Source organism: Bombina bombina, chromosome 3 (assembly GCF_027579735.1).
Source record: "Bombina bombina isolate aBomBom1 chromosome 3, aBomBom1.pri, whole genome shotgun sequence".
In the NCBI taxonomy this organism is placed as follows: domain Eukaryota; kingdom Metazoa; phylum Chordata; class Amphibia; order Anura; family Bombinatoridae; genus Bombina; species Bombina bombina.
In genome coordinates this window covers 519,527,055-519,550,235 of record NC_069501.1, presented here as the reverse complement: position 1 = coordinate 519,550,235, position 23,181 = coordinate 519,527,055, and the positions used below count along the sequence as shown (strand labels likewise).

The 23,181-nt window shown below is 40.1% G+C and overlaps 1 protein-coding gene across 2 annotated transcripts in view; it reads right to left on the bottom strand.

Moving 5' to 3' along the window:
* Positions 1-23,181, bottom strand: part of VEZF1 (vascular endothelial zinc finger 1) — a 130,534-nt gene that overhangs the window by 34,712 nt on the left and 72,641 nt on the right. For both annotated transcript variants that reach the window (XM_053706940.1, XM_053706941.1), the window contains exons 3-4: positions 5,888-5,951; positions 5,299-5,485 (exon numbers count right to left, since the gene is read on the bottom strand). In XM_053706940.1, the coding sequence (XP_053562915.1) occupies positions 5,299-5,485; positions 5,888-5,951 (251 nt within the window). The remainder of the gene's footprint in view (positions 1-5,298; positions 5,486-5,887; positions 5,952-23,181) is intronic.

The following is a 23,181-nucleotide window of genomic DNA, read 5'->3' as shown; positions in this document are numbered from 1 at the left end:
AGAATTGTTCGAATAGTTTCCATTTTGAACGATGGAACCTTGAGAAACTTGTTTAGGATCTTGAGATCCAAGATTGGTCTGAACGTTCCCTCTTTTTTGGGAACTACGAACAGATTGGAGTAGAACCCCATCCCTTGTTCTCCTAATGGAACAGGATGAATCACTCCCATTTTTAACAGGTCTTCTACACAATGTAAGAATGCCTGTCTCTTTATGTGGTCTGAAGACAATTGAGACCTGTGGAACCTCCCCCTTGGGGGAGGCCCCTTGAATTCCAGAAGATAACCTTGGGAGACTATTTCTAGTGCCCAAGGATCCAGAACATCTCTTGCCCAAGCCTGAGCGAAGAGAGAGAGTCTGCCCCCCACCAGATCCGGTCCCGGATCGGGGGCCAACATTTCATGCTGTCTTGGTAGCAGTGGCAGGCTTCTTGGCCTGCTTTCCCTTGTTCCAGCCTTGCATTGGTCTCCAGGCTGGCTTGGCTTGAGAAGTATTACCCTCTTGCTTAGAGGACGTAGCACTTGGGGCTGGTCCGTTTCTACGAAAGGGACGAAAATTAGGTTTATTTTTGGCCTTGAAAGACCTATCCTGAGGAAGGGCGTGGCCCTTACCCCCAGTGATATCAGAGATAATCTCTTTCAAGTCAGGGCCAAACAGCGTTTTCCCCTTGAAAGGAATGTTAAGCAATTTGTTCTTGGAAGACGCATCCGCTGACCAAGATTTCAACCAAAGCGCTCTGCGCGCCACAATAGCAAACCCAGAATTTTTCGCCGCTAACCTAGCCAATTGCAAAGTGGCGTCTAGGGTGAAAGAATTAGCCAATTTGAGAGCACGGATTCTGTCCATAACCTCCTCATAAGGAGGAGAATCACTATCGATCGCCTTTTCTAGCTCATCGAACCAGAAACACGCGGCTGTAGTGACAGGGACAATGCATGAAATTGGTTGTAGAAGGTAACCTTGCTGAACAAACATCTTTTTAAGCAAACCTTCTAATTTTTTATCCATAGGATCTTTAAAAGCACAACTATCTTCTATGGGTATAGTGGTGCGTTTGTTTAAAGTAGAAACCGCCCCCTCGACCTTGGGGACTGTCTGCCATAAGTCCTTTCTGGGGTCGACCATGGGAAACAATTTTTTAAATATGGGGGGGAGGGACGAAAGGTATACCGGGCCTTTCCCATTCTTTATTTACAATGTCCGCCACCCGCTTGGGTATAGGAAAAGCTTCGGGGGGCCCCGGGACCTCTAGGAACTTGTCCATTTTACATAGTTTCTCTGGGATGATCAAATTCTCACAATCATCCAGAGTGGATAACACCTCCTTAAGCAGAGCACGGAGATGTTCCAACTTAAATTTAAATGTAATCACATCGGGTTCAGCTTGTTGAGAAATTTTCCCTGAATCTGAAATTTCTCCCTCAGACAAAACCTCCCTGGTCCCCTCAGACTGGTGTAGGGGCATATCAGAACCATTATCATCAGCGTCCTCATGCTCTTCAGTATCTAAAACAGAGCAGTCGCGCTTACGCTGATAAGTGGGCATTTTGGCTAAAATGTTTTTGATAGAATTATCCATTACAGCCGTTAATTGTTGCATAGTAAGGAGTATTGGCGCGCTAGATGTACTAGGGGCCTCCTGAGTGGGCAAGACTGGTGTAGACGAAGGAGGGAATGATGCAGTACCATGCTTACTCCCCTCACTTGAGGAATCATCTTGGGCATCATTTTCAGTGTCACATAAATCACATCTAGTTAAATGAGAAGGAACCTTGGCTTCCCCACATTCAGAACACAGTCTATCAGGTAGTTCAGACATGTTAAACAGGCATAAACTTGATAACAAAGTACAAAAAACGTTTTAAAATAAAACCGTTACTGTCACTTTAAATTTTAAACTGAACACACTTTATTACTGCAATTGCGAAAAAGTATGAAGGAATTGTTCAAAATTCACCAAAATTTCACCACAGTGTCTTAAAGCCTTAAAAGTATTGCACACCAAATTTGGAAGCTTTAACCCTTAAAATAACGGAACCGGAGCCGTTTTTATCTTTAACCCCTTTACAGTCCCTGGTATCTGCTTTGCTGAGACCCAACCAAGCCCAAAGGGGAATACGATACCAAATGACGCCTTCAGAAAGTCTTTTTTATGTATCAGAGCTCCTCACACATGCGACTGCATGTCATGCTTCTCAAAAACAAGTGCGCAATACCGGCGCGAAAATGAGGCTCTGCCTATGATTAGGGAAAGCCCCTAGAGAATAAGGTGTCTAAAACAGTGCCTGCCGATATTATTTTACAAAAATACCCATATTAAATGATTCCTCAAGGCTAAATATGTTATATATGAATCGATTTAGCCCAGAAAATGTCTACAGTCTTAACAAGCCCTTGTGAAGCCCTTATTTACTCTGTAATAAAAATGGCTTACCGGATCCCATAGGGAAAATGACAGCTTCCAGCATTACATCGTCTTGTTAGAATGTGTCATACCTCAAGCAGCAAAAGTCTGCTCACTGTTCCCCCAACTGAAGTTAATTCCTCTCAACAGTCCTGTGTGGAACAGCCATCGATTTTAGTAACGGTTGCTAAAATCATTTTCCTCTTACAAACAGAAATCTTCATCTCTTTTCTGTTTCAGAGTAAATAGTACATACCAGCACTATTTTAAAATAACAAACTCTTGATTGAATAATAAAAACTACAGTTAAACACTAAAAAACTCTAAGCCATCTCCGTGGAGATGTTGCCTGTACAACGGCAAAGAGAATGACTGGGGTAGGCGGAGCCTAGGAGGGATCATGTGACCAGCTTTGCTGGGCTCTTTGCCATTTCCTGTTGGGGAAGAGAATATCCCACAAGTAAGGATGACGCCGTGGACCGGACACACCTATGTTGGAGAAAAATGAACACAATATATAGTGCTGAAATCACATACTTCCTAGAACATAAGAAATGTCTTTGCTTAAAGGGACACAACTCAATTTTTTTCTCTTTCTGGATTCAGATAGAGCATGCAATTTTAAGCTACTTTTTAATTTACACCTATTATCAATTTTTCTTAGTTCTCTTGGTATCTTTATTTGAAAAGCAAGAATGTAAGTTTTGATGCCGGCCCATTTTTGGTGAACAATCTGTGTTGTTCTTGCTGATTAGTGGATAAATTCACCCACCAATAAACAAGTGGTGTCCAGCTTAGATGCCTTCTTTTTCCAATAAGGATAGCAAGAGAACGAAGAAAAATTGATAATAGGAGTAAATTAGAAAGTTGCTTAAAATTGCAGGCTTTATCTGAATAACGAAAGAAAAATTTTGGGGTTCAGTGTCCCTTTAATGTAATTTACTTGCACAAGAAAACTGCCGAATGCACATCTCTACTAGCGAAGCAGGGCCTCTCTCTAAAAAGGGCAGAGCAATTGCGCTGAACATACACACCTTATTTGCATCACTCACCAATTCAGAAGCGTATTCTAATAGGAGTGCACTGCAAGCAAGCATCATGGTTACCATGGTAACCGTTCTCTGTGCTTGAGTTATGGTTACTCCCTACAAGTCAACCATGTTGCGTAAGCCGATAACTTTACAAAATAACAACAAAGCATAAACTGCTGTAGCACTGCTTTATCGCGTTTATCCCATACTCTGCATAATGTGTGTGCAATTTACAGAGATGAGTTTAAACATTTATATAAAAAACAAAGCAACATTAGACTACTCTACATTAATGCACTCACATCTGTAATGGATGATTTAATTTAAAAAGGAAACATTTGAGTAAACAGTCCCATTGCTTAGTCCTTGAAAACTAACTTTTATACGCCCTTAATAAACCTTTAATGTGGTTGTCTAAGGGGGCTACAATATAGCGCAACATAAAATTAGATTTTTGCCATATTTACACGTTGTGCAAGTATTTTAATTAACTATACACTTAAGATGTTGCCCTTTGTTTTATTACAGTTTAACTTTTGTGCTTTCCGTTTTGTGTCTTCATGCATTTAGATTTTATATACAGCAAAATATTTAGAATTTAAATTTGTACAAATTCACACTATTTCTGTGTAACTAAATTAGGATCATACTCTAAAATTTCTGTGCATCTTTTACAAATTGAAGAGCACTATGTATTTATATGTGAATTTTTACCTTGCATTCAAAGGATGCATCTAAAGTTCTCTTTCAGCCCTTATGACATTCACTAAGCATGCTATACCATCAGGTCTCTTATTTATCTTGCCAGCTGTATGTCAGTGAAGACTTTTCAACATTCATAATATACTTATTTTGTTGACAGAAAAGGAATTATACTAAACTAGAATCAAAAACAAGTTAAATTGTAGTGAAAATGTTTGTTTAATTTGCTTCAAACTGAAATATATATATATATATATATATATATATATATATATATATATATATATATATATATATATATATATATATATATATATATATCTAGAATAGTACAGCACACACTTTAATGCGTGCAAATCTGCAACAGGATACTACACCAAAACCCATGAAATAGAATCCAACAAACACAGGCAATTTATATCAGTGCCAAGTGCTCTCTTGTTACCCCCACTAATCACAGATTCTACACCACAGAGAGCTTCACTATTTTTTTATGGGAGACAGTTTACATCTCAGATTTCTTCCTGTGTATCATTAGCCAACACATTATGCATTTTGCAGGGGGAAAAAAACATTTTAAAAAGAAAATGTGACAAGAAAAGCAGTGTTCTCCCCAAGATGTATTTAAATGGACACATTAACAACCCTGCAAAAGCCAACATTAAAGAGATATTAAACCATGCTCTTTTGGTAAAAAACAAATGTTAAAATCAAAGTAAACATAAAAAGAAAGTAAAAGAGACACTGCACAAATGTAGTGTAAAAAATAAAAAGGGTATAATCAATTTAAGCAGATGAATAATACATATTGCAATGATATCTATTAAGTATAAGCAACTGCTTTTTTTTTTTTAATACAAAAATGAAACTAGTTAACATTCCTTTAAGCTGAAGTTAACTAAAAAAAAGAAAGAAAATCAGTTGCACATTTTTTTATTAAACCAATTTATGTTAAATTATGCAATTAATATATGCTTTAAATAGTTTAACATTTATAAACAACAGAAAATGTAATATTGCAAAGTATTACACTGACCCCAACCAGTTACTTCATTATGCCACCTGGCTGGCAACATTTTCTGTGGAGAACACTGACAAGCTTTAGGAATGAACACATTTCTCCATCTGGTAAATGTAATGTCAAAAAAAGGTCACCATTACCTTGAAGCTTTTGACCTTGCTTACACGTGTTACAGTTGATACTTTGGCTCTGGCCATGGGTCTTTAGGTGGCTGGTGATATAAGCTGCACTAAGAAGTTTGCCACAGATATTGCAAGACACTTTCCCCTCATGGCGGACCATGTGTGTCCGGAGCCGGTCTTTGGTGGCAAAAGCAGCAGTACATGTCTAGAGAGGGAGAAAGAAAAAGTTATCTACAATAAAAGTTTAGTATATGACGAATTTCTATGCATAAATATCCACAACTAAATATAAGTAATACTGTCTGAATATTATCACTAATGAATTAAGATAAAGCAGAATTTTTTTTGCATCAAATAATAAAATGTAAAAAAAATACAAATAAAAAGGCGTTCCTGTCTACAGATAATTGTAAGAAATGTGTCAACTACAATTTAACCACTTAAGTCATTTTAAATATCATGGAATACTGAAAATAATCTTCAGCTTAAATAAAACAAACAGAAAGCACAAAACAGATTTTTCAGGTACCTAGTAGATTTGTATTGCAGGCTGGAAACCAAACAAGCAACTGCTATTTTGGCTTAAAGAAACAGTATGAAAGCTTACTTGGCATTTGAATGGTCTTTCCGTAGAGTGCACATGCTTCACATGACAACTTAGATGGTCAGGCCTGTTGCAAAATGAAAAAAGTAGTCTAGGTCATATGCAATGTCAATCCAGAAGCAAGTCTGCATGCCAGAGACAGACAGGACATTAAATGTAAATAGATATTAAACAAACTCTAGATACAATTATGTAGTCAAAGGAAAGATGAGCCTGAGAATATGCAGATGTATATATTTAAATATGGAAGAAATAAATATAAAGTTTCAGTTTCTATAAAGTAATGGTTTAAAAAGCCTCTATATCTCCCATGATTGAGGCCAATTAGATGCTAACAGTGATGAAGAAGGGTAAATAAGTGTTTTTTCTGATATTAAAATTGTGCTCATACCAGTGTGTGATGTTGCTACTAAAACTTGCTCTCTTAGGAGATTTCATAGTAAGCTTCCTTAAAGCGATGGTACACTGAAAAGATTAAACTTTGCACTGTTATAGCTTTTAATCAAATTGAAATGGTCTCATTTTATTTATAAATGTTGTATTTCACCTAATAAATAACCCTGTTACCTGTTCCCTGACTATGTGTTAAATCTTTTTCTGATTTTGACAGGCTTATGATGCAGCCAATAGGGGATGCACCATGTGCCCTACGTATTATATGAGCAGCACGCACTACGCAAGTGCAGTTCTACGAATGTCTCACAGCAGCCTCATTTAAACAGTGAATAGTCTATTGCATAGTGATTCACTGTTAAAGTGACACTGAACCCAAACATTTTCTTTTGTGATTCAGATAGAGCATGCAATTTTAAAGTGAAAGTAAATCCTAGCGCTTTACAAACACTAGGATTGACTTTTGAAACAAATAAAAGGGAACTTTCATTCATGAAGTATAAAATACTTCATGTAGAAAGCTCCTTTATTTGTTTTAACCGATCGCCGTTTTTAGCTGCTACAGCAGCCCACGGCTAAAAAATTTTTTTACTAAGAGGTGACGTTTTCACCTCTTAGCCAATAGCCGTGCAGTAAATGCGGCTCCCATGGGCGCCAAGCCGGATTTACCGCACGGCTATTGGCTAAGTGGTGAAAACGTCACCTCTTATCAAAATTATTTTTTAGCCGTGGGCTGCTGTAGCTGCTAGAAACGGCGATCGGTTAAAACAAATAAAGGAGCTTTCTACATGAAGTATTTTATACTTCATGAATGAAAGTTACCTTTTATTTGTTTCAAAAGTCAATCCTAGCGTTTATAAAACACTAGGATTTACTTTCACTTTAAGCAACTTTCTAATTTACTCCTATTGTCAAATTTTTTCATTCTCTGAATCTTTATTTGAAAAGCAAGAATTTAAGTTTAGAAGCCGGACCATTTTTGGTGAACAACCTGGGGTTGTTCTTGCCGATTGGTGGATAAATTCTACCACTAATAAATAAGTACTGTCCAGTTTCCTGAACCAAAAAAAGTCCATCTCCTTAGCTTAGATGCCTTCTTTTTCAAATAAATATAGCAAGAGAACGAAGAAACATTGATAATAGGAATAAATGAGAAAATTGCTTAAAATTGCATACTCTATCTGAAACGCGAAAGAATAAAATTGGGGTTCAGTGTCCCTTTAAAGTTGCAGTCTCGGCTGCACATGTCATCAGTACATCCCTTACTGGCTGCACCATATGACTAAAAATCAAAAGAAGAAACTTACACAGAGGCGGTCAGGGAACAGGTTTATTAAAAAGTTCTTTATTAGGTCCAATACAACACGTAGCTTTAAAGCATAACTATAAATTGAGACCAACTATAACAATGCAAAGTAAATCTTATCAATTTACCATCACTTTAAACTAAGGTGGCAAATGTAGTGAATGTGTCTGCATATGCCAAATGTACACTACCTTGCGAGCCCAGGGACTAGCACCTGGATTGGCTGCTTAAAGTTCCTTTAGAGTGGGATGTGGCTACTGAGGATATTTTGAGACATCCTTTTTTTACATAGACATGTTCATGTGATATATTGTAGTCAGCTTTTTACAGATTTGTTGCATCACTTTCAAGTGGTCCAACATTTTGGTATCATATCCGTTTAAAAGGACATAATTCTTGGAAATAAAAAACTTTTTTTTTTTTTTTTCAATAAAACACATTAATTTGAATATAGTCAACATAGATAACACCTTGTTTGCTGCAAATTTTTTTAATGGCCAAACTCCCTAAACAAGTTGCCTTATTTGGAAGTTTCAAACTAAAGATACAACTAGCATTGACATAAAAAGGGACAGTCATTACCAGAATTTTTGTAGTTTAAAAAGATATATAATCCCTTTATTACCTATTCCCCAGTTTTGCATAACAATTATTATAATAACACATTACCTCTGTAATTACCTTGTATCTAAGCCTCTGCAAACTGCCCCTTATTTCAGACTTTTGACAGACTTGCATTTAAGCCAATTAGTGCTGATAACTTCACGCGTGTGAGCTCAATGTTATCCATATCAGGGCTTCTTAAACTTAAAAGGGCTTCTTAAACTTTTTCCACAATAAATTTTTACGTGACCCCGGGTATATAAAATAGGTATACATATCAAACATGATAATAAATCACTCATCCCTTCATGCTCATACTCCCCCCCCCAACCCACCATGCTCACTCCCCTGCCCCTTCATATTCCCGCTTCACACTCATAATCACCCCCCCAGTTGTTTAAAATGACATGCCCTATTTGAATCATGAAAGTTTATTTTGGAACTTGACTGTCCCTTTAAGTAACTTATCTAATCACGTGTGCCGAGGTCAGTTAGGGACAGATATGTAAAACAGGGCGAGGATTGTTAAGTATGCAAACTTTAAATGGCATGTGCAGGTTGGATTACCAGTTTTGCACCAATAGTTGTGATAGGAAAAGCATTATTTGCAACAACAGTGAGCATACTAGGTAGTTTAGGAGTGATGATAACCAAGCTGAACCTGTGCTAAACCTTCTTAAAGGGACACTGAACCCACATTTTTTCTTTCGTGATTCAGATAGCTGCTTAAAATTGCATGCTCTATCTAATTTACTCCTATTATCAATTTTTCTTGGTTCTTGGTTCTCTTGCTATCTTTATTTGAAAAAGACATCTAAGCTTTTTAAATGGTTCAGACCTCTGGACAGCACTTTTTTATTGGTGGATGAATTTATCCACCAATCAGCAAGGACAACCCAAGTTGTTCACCAACAATGGGTCGGCATCTAAACTACATTTTTGCATTTCAAATAAAGATACCAAGCGAATAAAGAATTTGATAATAGGAGTAAATTAGAAAGTTGCTTAAAATGTCATGCTCTATCTGAATCACGAAAGAAAAAATTTGGGTTCAGTGTCCCTTTAAGGATTTCGGTACATGTGCAAACAATTCATGCCTAAAACCTACAAATATGCATATTATTTTGTGATTGATTAGCAAGGCTCCTTTTGTTCTGGGGGACAAAGGGAAAAAACAAACCCCAAAACAATATATTTTGAAGAAATAAAGGTGCATTACTTATTGCAAGATTCTTCTAAAAAATGAAGGTATATTCATCAGTCATGCAAATTACAATTTATGTTTAATGTCATTTTAAGAGGGCATATCTTTTTTTACAACAAAGGTCTGGTGAGCAATTACATTTTGTGGCTGAAGTAACATCGATTGTTTCTTATTCCACAAGATCTGGAGCAATTATTTTTTCCCCTTTACTGAGTGTTAAAAAAACAAAATTTATGCTTACCTGATAAATTTCTCTCTTGTGGTGTATCCAGTCCACGGGTTCATCCATTACTTGTGGGATATTCTCCTTACCAACAGGAAGTTGAAAGAGGACACCCACAGCAGAGCTGTCTATATAGCTCCTCCTTTAAATGCCACCTCCAGTCATTCGACCGAAGTAAGAAAAAGGAGAAACTATAGGGTGCAGTGGTGACTGTAGTTTAAAAAATAAAAACACCTGCCTTAAAGTGACAGGGCAGGCCGTGGACTGGATACACCACAAGAGAAAGAAATTTATCAGGTAAGCATAAATTTTGTTTTCTCTTGTAAGGTGTATCCAGTCCACGGGTTCATCCATTACTTGTGGGATACCAATACCAAAAGTTTTAGGACACGGATGAAGGGAGGGACAAGGCAGGTACTTAAACAGAAGGCACCACTGCCTGTAAGACCTTTCTCCCAAAAATAGCCTCCGAGGAAGCAAAAGTATCAAATTTGTAAAATTTAGAAAAAGTATGAAGCAAAGACCAAGTCGCCGCCTTACAAATCTGTTCAACAGAGGCCTCATGTTTAAAAGTCCATGTGGAAGCTACCGCTCTAGTAGAATGAGCTGTAATTCTTTCAGGAGGCTGCTGGCCAGCAGTCTCATAGGCTAAACGAATTGTGCTTCTTAGCCAAAAAGAAAGAGAAGTTGCTGAAGCCTTTTGGCCTCTCCTCTTTCCAGAGTAGACAACAAACAATGCAGATGTTTGACGAAAATCCTTAGTAGCTTGCAAATAAAACTTTAAAGCATGAACCAAGTCAAGATTGTGTAACAGACGTTCCTTCTTTGAAGGAGGATTAGGACACAGTGATGGAACAACAATTTCCTGATTGATATTCCCATTAGATACTACCTTAGGAAGAAACCCAGGTTTGGTACGCAAAACTACCTTATCTGCATGGAAGATCAGATAAGGGGAATCACACTGCAAGGCAGATAACTCTGAAACCGAAGAGATAGCTACTAAAAACAGAACTTTCCAAGATAAAAGCTTGATATCTATGGAATGCAAGGGTTCAAACGGAACCCCTTGAAGAACCTTAAGAACTAAATTTAAACTCCATGGCGGAGCAACAGGTTTAAACACAGGCCTGATTCTAACCAAAGCCTGACAAAACGTCTGAACGTCTGGAACATCAGCCAGGCGCTTGTGTAAAAGAATAGACAGAGCAGAAATCTGTCCCTTTAAGGAACTAGCCGATAATCCCTTTTCCAATTGGAGAAAAGATAGTATCCTGGGAATCCTGCCCTTACTCCACGAGTAACCCTTGGATTCACACCAATGAAGATATTTACACCATATCTTATGATAGATTTTCCTGGTGACAGACTTTCGAGCCTGAATCAAGGTATCAATGACCGACTCGGAGAAACCACGTTTTGATACAATCAAGCGTTCAATCTCCAAGCAGTCAGACGCAGAGAAACTAGATTTGGATGTTTGAATGGACCTTGGAGAAAAAGGTCCTGCCTCAGCAGCAGAGTCCATGGTGGAAAGGATGACATGTCCACCAGATCTGCATACCAAGTCCTGCGTGGCTACGCAGGTGCTATCAGAATCAGACGAGGGAGGAGAGGAAACGGTGGAAACACATAAGCCAGGCTGAAGGACCTGGGCACTGCTAGAGCATCTATCAGCGTCGCCTGGGGATCCCTCGACCTGGACCCGTAACGAGGAAGCTTGGCGTTCTGACGAGACGCCATCAGATCCAGTTCTGGTTTGCCCCATAATTGAATCAGCTGGGCAAATACCTCCGGATGGAGCTCCCACTCCCTCGGATGAAAAGTCTGCCGACTTAGAAAGTCCGCCTCCCAGTTCTCTACTTCTGGGATATGGATAGCAGATAGATGGCAAGAGTGAACCTCCGCCCATAGAATTATCTTTGAAACTTCCATCATTGCCAGGGGACTCCTTGTTCCCCCCTGATGGTTGATATAGGCTACAGTTGTGATATTGTCCGACTGAAATCTGATGAACTTGACTGCAGCTAGCTGAGGCCAAGCCTGAAGAGCATTGAATTATCGCTCTGAGTTCCAGAATGTTTATCGGAACAAGGATAAACACAAAAATAAAAACAAAAATATGGCGCTAATTACTAAAGGAAAAACTTGGCCACTCCAAAACAGTCACCCCAGGATTGTAACAGTTAAATCTAAAGCTAAGGGAATAAAGAGGGCGCTAAAAGCTAAGTTTTCCACCACAGTTAGTCAAATATTAAAATAGACACAATTGATTTAACAACTTTACTACAGAATAAAATTAACCCCTTAGTGACCAGAGCACTTTTCCATTTGTTGACCTTTTGGGACCAAGGCTATTTTTACATTTCTGCGGTGTTTGTGTTTAGCTGTAATTTTCCTCTTACTCATTTACTGTACCCACACATATTATATACCGTTTTTCTCGCCATTAAATGGACTTTCTACAGGGAGTGCAGAATTATTAGGCAAGTTGTATTTTTGAGGATTAATTTTATTGAACAACAACCATGTTCTCAATGAATCCAAAAAACTCATTAATATCAAAGCTGAATAGTTTTGGAAGTAGTTTTTAGTTTGTTTTTAGTTATAGCTATTTTAGGGGGATATCTGTGTGTGCAGGTGACTATTACTGTGCATAATTATTAGGCAACTTAACAAAAAACAAATATATACCCATTTCAATTATTTATTTTTACCAGTGAAACCAATATAACATCTCAACATTCACAAATATACATTTCTGACATTCAAAAACAAAACAAAAACAAATCAGTGACCAATATAGCCACCTTTCTTTGCAAGGACACTCAAAAGCCTGCCATCCATGGATTCTGTCAGTGTTTTGATCTGTTCACCATCAACATTGCGTGCAGCAGCAACCACAGCCTCCCAGACACTGTTCAGAGAGGTGTACTGTTTTCCCTCCTTGTAAATCTCACATTTGATGATGGACGACAGGTTCTCAATGGGGTTCAGATCAGGTGAACAAGGAGGCCATGTCATTAGATTTTCTTCTTTAATACCCTTTCTTGCCAGCCACGCTGTGGAGTACTTGGACGTGTGTGATGGAGCATTGTCCTGCATGAAAATCATGTTTTTCTTGAAGGATGCAGACTTCTTCCTGTACCACTGCTTGAAGAAGGTGTCTTCCAGAAACTGGCAGTAGGACTGGGAGTTGAGCTTGACTCCATCCTCAACCCGAAAAGGCCCCACAAGCTCATCTTTGATGATGCCAGCCCAAACCAGTACTCCACCTCCACCTTGCTGGCGTCTAAGTCGGACTGGAGCTCTCTGCCCTTTACCAATCCAGCCACGGGCCCATCCATCTGGCCCATCAAGACTCACTCATTTCATCAGTCCATAAAACCTTAGAAAAATCAGTCTTGAGATATTTCTTGGCCCAGTCTTGACGTTTCAGCTTGTGTGTCTTGTTCAGTGGTGGTCGTCTTTCAGCCTTTCTTACCTTGGCCATGTCTCTGAGTATTGCACACCTTGTGCTTTTGGGCACTCCAGTGATGTTGCAGCTCTGAAATATGGCCAAACTGGTGGCAAGTGGCATCTTGGCAGCTGCACGCTTGACTTTTCTCAGTTCATGGGCAGTTATTTTGCGCCTTGGTTTTTCCACACGCTTCTTGCGACCCTGTTGACTATTTTGAATGAAACGCTTGATTGTTTGATGATCACGCTTCAGAAGCTTTGCAATTTTAAGAGTGCTGCATCCCTCTGCAAGATATCTCACTATTTTTTTACTTGTCTGAGCCTGTCAAGTCCTTCTTTTGACCCATTTTGCCAAAGGAAAGGAAGTTGCCTAATAATTATGCACACCTGATATAGGGTGTTGATGTCATTAGACCACACCCCTTCTCATTACAGATATGCACATCACCTAATATGCTTAATTGGTAGTAGGCTTTCGAGCCTATACAGCTTGGAGTAAGACAACATGCATAAAGAGGATGATGTGGTCAAAATACTAATTTGCCTAATAATTCTGCACTCCCTGTAAAGATACCATTATTTTCATCATATCTTATAATTTACTATTAAAAAAATTATAAAATATGAGGAAAAAAATGGAAAAAAAAAACAATTTTTTCAAACTTTGACCCCCAAAAACCGGTTGCACATCTACAACCACCAAAAAACACCCATGCTAAATAGTTTCTAAATTTTGTCCTGAGTTTAGAAATACCCAATGTTTACATGTTCTTTGCTTTTTTTGCAAGTTATAGGGCACTAAATAAAAGTAGCACTTTGCTATTTCCAAACCACTTTTTTTCAAAATTAGCGCTAGTTACATTGGGACACTGATATCTGTCAGGAATCCCTGAATATCCTTTAACATGTATATATATATATATATATATATATTTTTTAGAAGACATCCCAAAGTATTGATCTAGGCCCATTTTGGTATATTTCATGCCACCATTTCACCGCCAAATGCGATCAAATAAAAAAAAATGTTCACTTTTTCACAAATTTTTTCACAAACTTTAGGTTTCTCACTGAAATTATTTACAAACAGCTTGTGCAATTATTGCACAAATGGTTTTAAATGCTTCTCTGGGATCCCCTTTGTTCAGAAATAGCAGACATATATATGGCTTTTACGTTGCTTTTTGGTAATTAGAAGGCCGCTAAATGCCACTGCGCACCACACGTGTATTATGTGCAGCAGTGAAGGGGTTAATTAGGGAGCATGTAGGGAGCTTGTAGGGTTAATTTTAGCTTTAGTGTAGTGTAGTAAACAACCCCAAGTATTGATCTAGGCCCATTTTGGTATATTTCATGCCACCATTTCACCGCCAAATGCGATCAAATTAAAAAAAACTTTAAATATTTCACAATTTTAGGTTTCTCACTGAAATTATTTACAAACAGCTTGTGCAATTATGGCACAAATTTTTGTAAATGCTTCTCTGGGATCCCCTTTGTTCAGAAATAGTAGACATATATGGCTTTGGCGTTGCTTTTTGGCAGTTAGAAGGTCGCTAAATGCCGCTGCGCATCACACGTATATTATGTCTAGCAGTGAAGGAGATAATTAGGTAGCTTGTAGGGAGCTTGCAGGGTTAATTTTAGCTTTAGTGTAGAGATCAGCCTCCCACCTGACACATCCCACCCCCTGATCCCTCCCAAACAGCTCACTTCCCTCCCCCACCCCACAATTGTCCCCGCCATCTTACGTACTGGCAGAAAATCTGCCAGTACTAAAATAAAAGTTTTAGGTTTTTTTTAAAAAAAAATAATAATTCTGCTGTGTAGGACCCCCCTTAGCCCCCAACCTCCCTCATCCCCCCCCAAACAGCTCTTTAACCCCCCCCCCTCCTGCCTTTATTGGGCACCATATTGGGTACTGGCAGCTGTCTGCCAGTACCCAGTTTGAAAAATAATAATGTATTTTAGTTTTTTAAATATTTTATTTATTTCTGTAGTGTAGCTGCCCCCCCCTCAACATCCAACCCCCCACCCTCTCCCACATGCCTTGATTTCAAAATCCCACCCTCCCCAGTCCTCTCTCCCACCCTCCAGATCTACAGCATATTAATGCTGTTTTGATAGACATCACGTGCACGCGCGCGCCCGTACCCGCACTAGATCCCTCCCCCATCCTCCACCAATCTCTGCATCGGATGGCTAAAAACAGTTATTGCAGGATGCCTCAATATTGAGGCATCACTGCAATAACATGAAAGCAGCTGGAAGCTATCAGGATCGCTTCCACTGCTTTCAAAGATTAACAACGTATGGGGTACGTCCGTGGTCATTAACTGCATTTTTTTGCAGGACGTACCCCATACGTCGTTGGTCGTTAAGGGGTTAAAGTGCAATATTATTACAGTACAATATATGAGAAAAGATGCTAGGGACGTCTCCCTGTTACAAAGATGATTAAAAAAAGGACTGGAGTACCACCTTAAAATTTTTTGAAAAAGGTATTTTGCATACGTTTGATTTGATTCAATAAGTATTGTATACAGTGTAAATATAGGTATCAGTCAAGAATCAGTCTGTCCCAATCTCTGATATGTGGTTACAAAGTTTCTCGTGAAAGCTGATCAGCAAATGTTGCAACTGTAACAGATAGGGTCAGCGTGAAAAATTATAGAGTTGTGATATAATATCAATATAACCCCCTTAGGGATAATTAGACGATGGATTTTGAACACCTTTATATCAGATCTTTTTCTTACTCACACTTTCTTTTCCAAAGTAGCTTACTGACGAACTTATGGCTCACGATGTTGGAGATTGGACACAGGTAGGCAGTGTCTCCCAATGCTGCTCACTTCTGCTAGTGTCGGCTGAACCCGGTCAGCGTGAATGGAGACTGCTCGTCACTCCAGCGTTCGTAGTGCGCCAAATTGATCCCAGTGCAGAGGGGAGAAAAGAGATTCACAAACCCGCACTTAGCGTGGAACACGTGCGGGCAAAGATATAGAAAGCTAGGTACCTAGATTTTCAGATTGTGGGTAGAGTCCTTAGCAGGATACAACACAGATTCAATCTACGCGTTTCACCCGTTAGATAGGGCTTTTTCAAGATACTAGTTGTTCCCGGGACAGAGTTTAAATATCCGCTGAAATGTGTTCATTGGTTGTGGCTCTTATCAATTTAAGATGGAAGTTGATCAGAGTTGATTTTTCTTAAGGTGGATTTGTTCGAATTGTTCTCGTGTTCAATTCCCTGAGGTGAATCACCTCATCCAAAAAGGTCAAACTCCACATAATATTATATAATGGTTTTACTGAATGGATTTTAAAGTTTAAAAGAATTTTTCAGACCCAACTGAAAAATATATTGAAAAATTATATTGTTAAGGTGATACAACCAGAGGTGGTATTCCATAACAAAATACAATATATTTTCTCTATAAAACTATAAATATTATTTAGAAATATTATTTAAAAATAATAAAAATTGTTGTTCATATGTAAAAAGGTTAATCACCTATTAATTTAATCAAGATTATACGATAGGTAGGTTTCTCTATTATTAAAGGGACAGTCTACACCAAAATTGTTCTTATTTGAAAAGATAGATAATTCTTTTATTACCCATTCCCCGTTTTTGCATAACCAACACAGTTATATTAATATACTTTTTACCTCTCTGATTACCTTGTATCTAAGCCTTTGCAGACAGCCTCCTTATCTAAGTGCCTTTGACAGACATGCAGTGTAGTCAATCAGTGAAGACTCCCAAATAACTTCACGGGAGTGAGCACAATGTTATCTATATGACACATGTGAACTAGCACAGTCTAACTGTGAAAAACTTTCAAAATGCTCTGAGCTAGGAGGCGGTTTTCAACTGTTTAGAAATCAGTTTGAGACTAGCTAGGTTTAACTTTTCAAAAATACCACCAAGGGAACAAAGCAAATTTGATGATAAAAGTAAATTGGAAAGTTGTTTAAAATTGCATGCCCTATCTGAATCATGAAAGTTTAGTTTTGAGTAGACTGTCCCTTTAAGACAAATCCTATTCCTTTAGAACAACTTTACAACTAAAAATCATAACCAGTTAGTTCTATGTCAGGTGATTCAAGAAAGTAAGACATAACTTAGATTCAATTTATAGACTAGGATAACCAGTTGTGTACAGTGAGATACTTCACAATCAACAATTTAACAGTTTAATCTACAAATTAAAATAATTGTTAAAATTGGGGAATTGTCACCCTCTTAAAATTAATCTAAAAATATATTATATCAATTCACCATATTTCACTTATATGGGTACTATAATAATTTTTAACTATTTTCTTCTATACTGTCCATTTATAAAATGTTAGTTATATCTTAACTCCTAAAAAAAGGCCTCTGGGAAAAAAGAGTATCGAATTTGTAGATTAATTCAGCTTCCTTCTTGAGGAGCTTACCCTCAAAGTCACCTCCTCTCCAGTCTCCTCTAACTTTACATATTCCCCAGAATTTTAAATGTTGTAAATTCATTTTATGAGTTTCTCTAAAATGCTTGTATAAGTGGGTGTCTAAGTTTCCTTTATCAATATTGCAGAGATGTTCTCTGATCCTGTCACGTAATAATCTAGTAGTCTCTCCAATGTAAAATAAATCACATGAGCATTTCAAAAGATATATGACACCCTTATGTGAACATCTTATGGTGTCTTTAATTTTAAAATCTACACCTATCCCAGTTATGTGGATAGAGCTGGTTTTACTACTATACCTACAAGCCCTGCAGGCTTCCAGAATGTTTATCGGAAGGAGGGCTTCCTCCTGAGTCCACGAACCCTGAGCCTTCAGGGAGTTCCAGACCGCACCCCAGAAGGCTGGCATCTGTCGTCACTATAGTCCACTCTGGCCTGCGGAAACTCATTCCCCTGGACAGGTGAACCCGAGATAACCACCAGAGAAGAGAATCCCTGGTCTTTTGATCCAGATTTAACAGAGGAGACAAATCTGTGTAGTCCCCATTCCACTGATTGAGCATGCAAAGTTGCAGTGGTCTGAGATGTAGGCGGGCAAACGGAACTATGTCCATTGCCGCTACCATTAGGCCGATCATTTCCATACACTGAGCCACTGACGGCCGAGAAGTGGAATGAAGAACACGGCAGGAAGTTAGAAGCTTTGATATCCTGATCTCCGTCAGAAAAATGTTCATTTCTACTGAATCTATCAGAGTTCCTAGGAAGGAAACTCTTGTGAAGGGAGAAAGAGAACTCTTTTCACTTTCCACCCGTGAGACCTCAGAAAGGCCAGAGCAATGTCCGTACGGGACTTTGCGATTTGAAAAGTCGACGCCTGAATCAGAATGCCGCCATGGCTAACCCGAAGGGAAGGGTCACAAACTGGTAATCCCTGTCTAGGAAGGCGAACCTTAGGGACTGATGATGCTCTCTGTGAATCGGAATGTGTAGATAAGCATCCTTTAAGTCCACGGTAGTCATATATTGACCCTCCTGGATCATAGGGAGGATGGTTCGAATTGTCTCCATTTTGAAGGATGGGACCCTGAGAAATTTGTTTAGGATTTTGAGGTCCAAGATTGGTCTGAAATTTCCCTCTTTTTTGGGAACTATAAAAAGGTTTGAATAGAAACCCTGCCCCTGTTCCTCTCTTGGAACTGGGTGGATCACTCCCATAACCAGTAGGTCTTGAACGCAACGTAAGAATGCCTCTCTCTTTATCTGGTTTGCAGATAATTGTGAGAGATGAAATCTCCCCTTTGGAGATGAACCTTTGAATTCCAGAAGATAACCCTGGGAAACAATCTCTAGTGCCCAGGGATCCTAGACGTCTCTTGCCCAAGCCTGGGCGAAGAGAGAAAGTCTGCCCCCTACTAGATCCGGTCCTGGATCGGGGGTTACCCCTTCATGCTGTCTTAGAGGCAGCAGCAGGCTTCTTGGCCTGCTTCCCTTTGTTCCAAGTCTGGTTAGGTCTCCAGACTGGTTTGGACTGGGTGAAATTTCCCTCTTGTTTTGCATTAGAGGAAACCGAAGCTGCGCCACCCTTGAAGTTTCGAAAGGAACGAAAATTATTCTGTTTGGTCCTTAATTTGCTGGACCTATCCTGAGGAAGGGCATGACCCTTTCCTCCAGTAATGTCAGAGATGATCTCCTTCAGACCAGGCCCGAATAGGGTCTGTCCCTTGAAGGGGATGTTAAGAAGCTTAGACTTTGAAGTAACGTCTGCTGACCAGGACTTAAGCCATAGCGCCCTGCGCGCCTGAATGGCAAAACCTGAATTCTTAGCCGTCAGCTTGGTTAAATGAAAAACGGTGTCAGAAATAACGGATTCATCCTTTACTTGTGGGATATTCTCATTCCCTACAGGAAGTAGCAAAGAGAGCACACAGCAAAGCTGTCCATATAGCTCCCCCTCTAGCTCCACCCCCCAGTCATTCGACCAAAGGTTAGGAAGAAAAAGGAGAAACCATAGGGTGCAGTGGTGACTGTAGTTTAAACAAAAAATTTTTTTACCTGACTTAAATGCCAGGGCGGGCCGTGGACTGGATACACCGCAAGAGAAAGTAATTTATCAGGTAAGCATAAATTCTGTTTTCTCTTGCAAGGTGTATCCAGTCCACGGATTCATCCTTTACTTGTGGGATACCAATACCAAAGCTTTAGGACACGGATGAAGGGAGGGAACAAGACAGGTACCTTAAACGGAAGGCACCACTGCTTGCAAAACCTCTCTCCCAAAAATAGCCTCCGAAGAAGCAAAAGTATCGAATTTGTAACATTTGGCAAAAGTATGCAGTGAAGACCAAGTCGCTGCCTTACAAATCTGTTCAACAGTAGCCTCATTTTTGAAAGCCCATGTGGAAGCCACTGCTCTGGTAGAATGAGCAGTAATTCTTTCAGGAGGCTGCTGGCCAGAAGTCTCATAGGCCAAACGGATGATGCTTTTCAGCCAAAAGGAAAGAGAGGTAGCAGTCGCTTTCTGACCTCTCCTCTAACCAGAATAGATAAACAAGGAAGATGTTTGTCTGAAATCCTTAGTTGCTTGTAAATAGAACTTTAAAGCACAAACTACATCAAGATTGTGTAATAGACGTTCCTTCTTCGAAGATGGATTAGGACACAGAGAAGGAACAACTATTTCCTGGTTAATATTCTCGTTAGAAACAACTTTAGGAAGAAAACCAGGCTTGATACGCAACACTACCTTATCTACGTGGAACACTAGGTAAGGTGAATCACACTGTAAGGCAGATAATTCTGAAACTCTTCGAGCAGAAGAGATAACTATCAAAAACAAAACTTTCCAAGATAACTTAATGTCTATGGAATGTAAAGGTTCAAACAGAACCCCTTGAAGAACTGAAAGAACTAGATTCAAACTCCATGGCTGAGCCACAGATTTATAGACAGGCTTGATTCTGACTAAAGCCTGAGCAAACGCTTGAACGTCTGGTACCTCTGCCAGACGCTTGTGTAACAGGATAGACAAAGCAGATATTTGTCCTTTTTAAGGAACTAACTGACAATCCTTTCTCCAATCCTTCTTGGAGAAAGGACAATATCCTGGTAATCCTAAACTAAATTTGGATGCTTGAACGGACCCTGTATTAGATGATCGTGCCTCATTGGCAGTGTCCATGGTGGGACAGATGACATGTCCACTAGGTCTGCATACCAAGTCCTGCGTGGCCACGCAGGCGCTATCAGAATCACCGAAGCCTTCTCCTGCTTGATTCTGGCAACCAGATGCGGGAGGAGAGGAAACGGTGGAAAAACATAAGCCAGATTGAAGGACCAAGGCGCTGCTAGAGCATCTATCAATACCGCCTTGGGATCCCGGGACCTGGACCCGTAGTTAGGAAGTTTAGTGTTCTGATGGGACGCCATCAGATCCAACTCTGGGGTGCCCCATAGCTGAGTCAGCTGGGCAAATACCTCCGGGTGGAGTTCCCACTCCCCCGGGTGAAAAGTCTAAAGCCTTAGAAAATCCGCCTCCCAGTTGTCTACTCCTGGGATGTGAATTGCTGAGAGATGGCAGAAGTGATCCTCTGCCCACCTGATTATTTTGGTTACTTCCGTCATCGCTAGGGAACCCTTGTTCCCCCCTGATGATTGACGTAAGTTACAGTCGTGATGTTGCCGACTGAAATCTGATGAATTTGGCCGCCGCTAGTTGAGGCCATGCCTGAAGAGCGTTGCATATCGCCCTCAGTTCCAGAATCTTTATCGGGAGAAGAGTTTCTTCCCGAGACAATAAGCCCTGAGCTTTCAGGGAGTCCCAGACCGCACCCCAGCCTAATAGACTGGCGTCGGTCGTTACAATGATCCATTCTGGCCTGCGGAAACATATTCCTTGAGACAGGTGATCCTGAGACAACCACCAGAGAAGAGAATCTCTGGTCTCCTGGTCCAACTGAATTTGAGGAGACAAATCTGCATAATCCCCATTCCACTGTTTGAGCATGCATAGTTGCAGTGGTCTGAGGTGTATCCGAGCAAAAGGGACTATGTCCATTGCCGCAACCATTAGTCCAATTGTCTAAACTGAGAAACTGGTGATGATCTTTGTGGATAGGAATGTGCAGCTATGCATCCTTTAGATCCACGGTAGTCATATATTGACCCTCCTGGATCATTAGTAAGATTGTCCGAATGGTCTCCATCTTGAATGATGGGATTCTGAGGAATTTGTTTACAATTCTGAGATCCAGGATTGGTCTGAAAGTTCCTTCTTTTTTGGGAACCACAAACAGGCTTGAGTAAAACCCCAGTCCTTGCTCTGCAATTGGAACTGGGTGGATCACTCCCATTGGATGTAGATCTTCTACACAGCGTAAAAACGCCTCTTTCTTTGTCTGATCTGTAGACAGACGAGAAATGTGGAACCTTCCCCTTGGAGGAGAGTCCTTGAATTCTAGAAGGTATCCCCTGGGCTACAATCTCTCGGATCAAGGATCGTGTACATCTCTTGCCCAGGCCTGAGCGAAGAGAGAGAGTCTGCCCCCTACTAGATCCGGTCCCGGATCGGGGGCTACCCCTTCATGCTGTCTTGGTGGCAGCTGCAGGCTTTTTGGCCTGTTTACCCTTATTCCAGCCCTGGTAAGGTTTCCAGTTTGCCTTGGGCTGTGAAGCGTTACCCTCTTGCTTTGCAGCCGGAGAGGATGAAGCGGGGCCGTTCCTGAAATTGCGAAAGGAACGAAAATTAGCTTTGTTCTTTGTTTTAAAGGTTTTGTCCTGAGGGAGAGCATGGCCTTTTCCCCCGGTGATATCTGAAATAATCTCTTTCAATTCAGGCCCGAATAGGGTCTTCCCTTTGAAAGGAATGTTCAAAAGCTTGGATTTAGACGACACATCGGCCGACCAGGACTTTAGCCATAGCGCCCGGCGCGCCAAAATGGCGAAACCTGAATTTTTCACCACTAACTTAGCTATTTGGAAAGCGGCGTCAGTGATAAAAGAATAAGCTAGCTTTAGAGCCTTAATTCTATCCATAATTTCCTCATATGAGGTCTCCGTCTGGAGCGAGTCTTCCAGCGCCTCAAACCAGAAAGTAGCTGCAGTAGTTACAGGAATAATGCAGGCAATAGGTTGGAGAAGAAAACCGTGTTGAACAAAAATTTTCTTAAGTAAACCCTCTAATTTTTTATCCATAGGGTCTTTAAAAGCACAACTGTCTTTAATTGGTATGGTTGCGCGTTTAGCTAGTGTAGAAACAGCCCCCTCCACCTTAGGGACCGTCTGCCACGAGTCCCGCATGGGGTCAGATATGGGGAACATTTTCTTAAAAACAGGAGGGGGGGACAAAAGGGACACCTGGCCTATCCCACTCCCTAGTAACGATATCCGCAATCCTCTTAGGGACCGGAAACGCATCCGTGTAAACAGGGACCTCTAGGTACTTGTCCATTTTACACAATTTCTCTGGGATCACCAAAGGGTCACAGTCCTCCAGAGTAGCTAATACCTCCCTAAGTAAAACACGGAGGTGTTCTAGTTTAAATTTAAAAGCCAGTGTATCTGAATCTGTCTGAGGAGGAACTCTTCCTGAATCAGAGACTTCTCCCTCAGACATCAAATCCCTCGCTCCCACTTCAGAGCGTTGTGAGG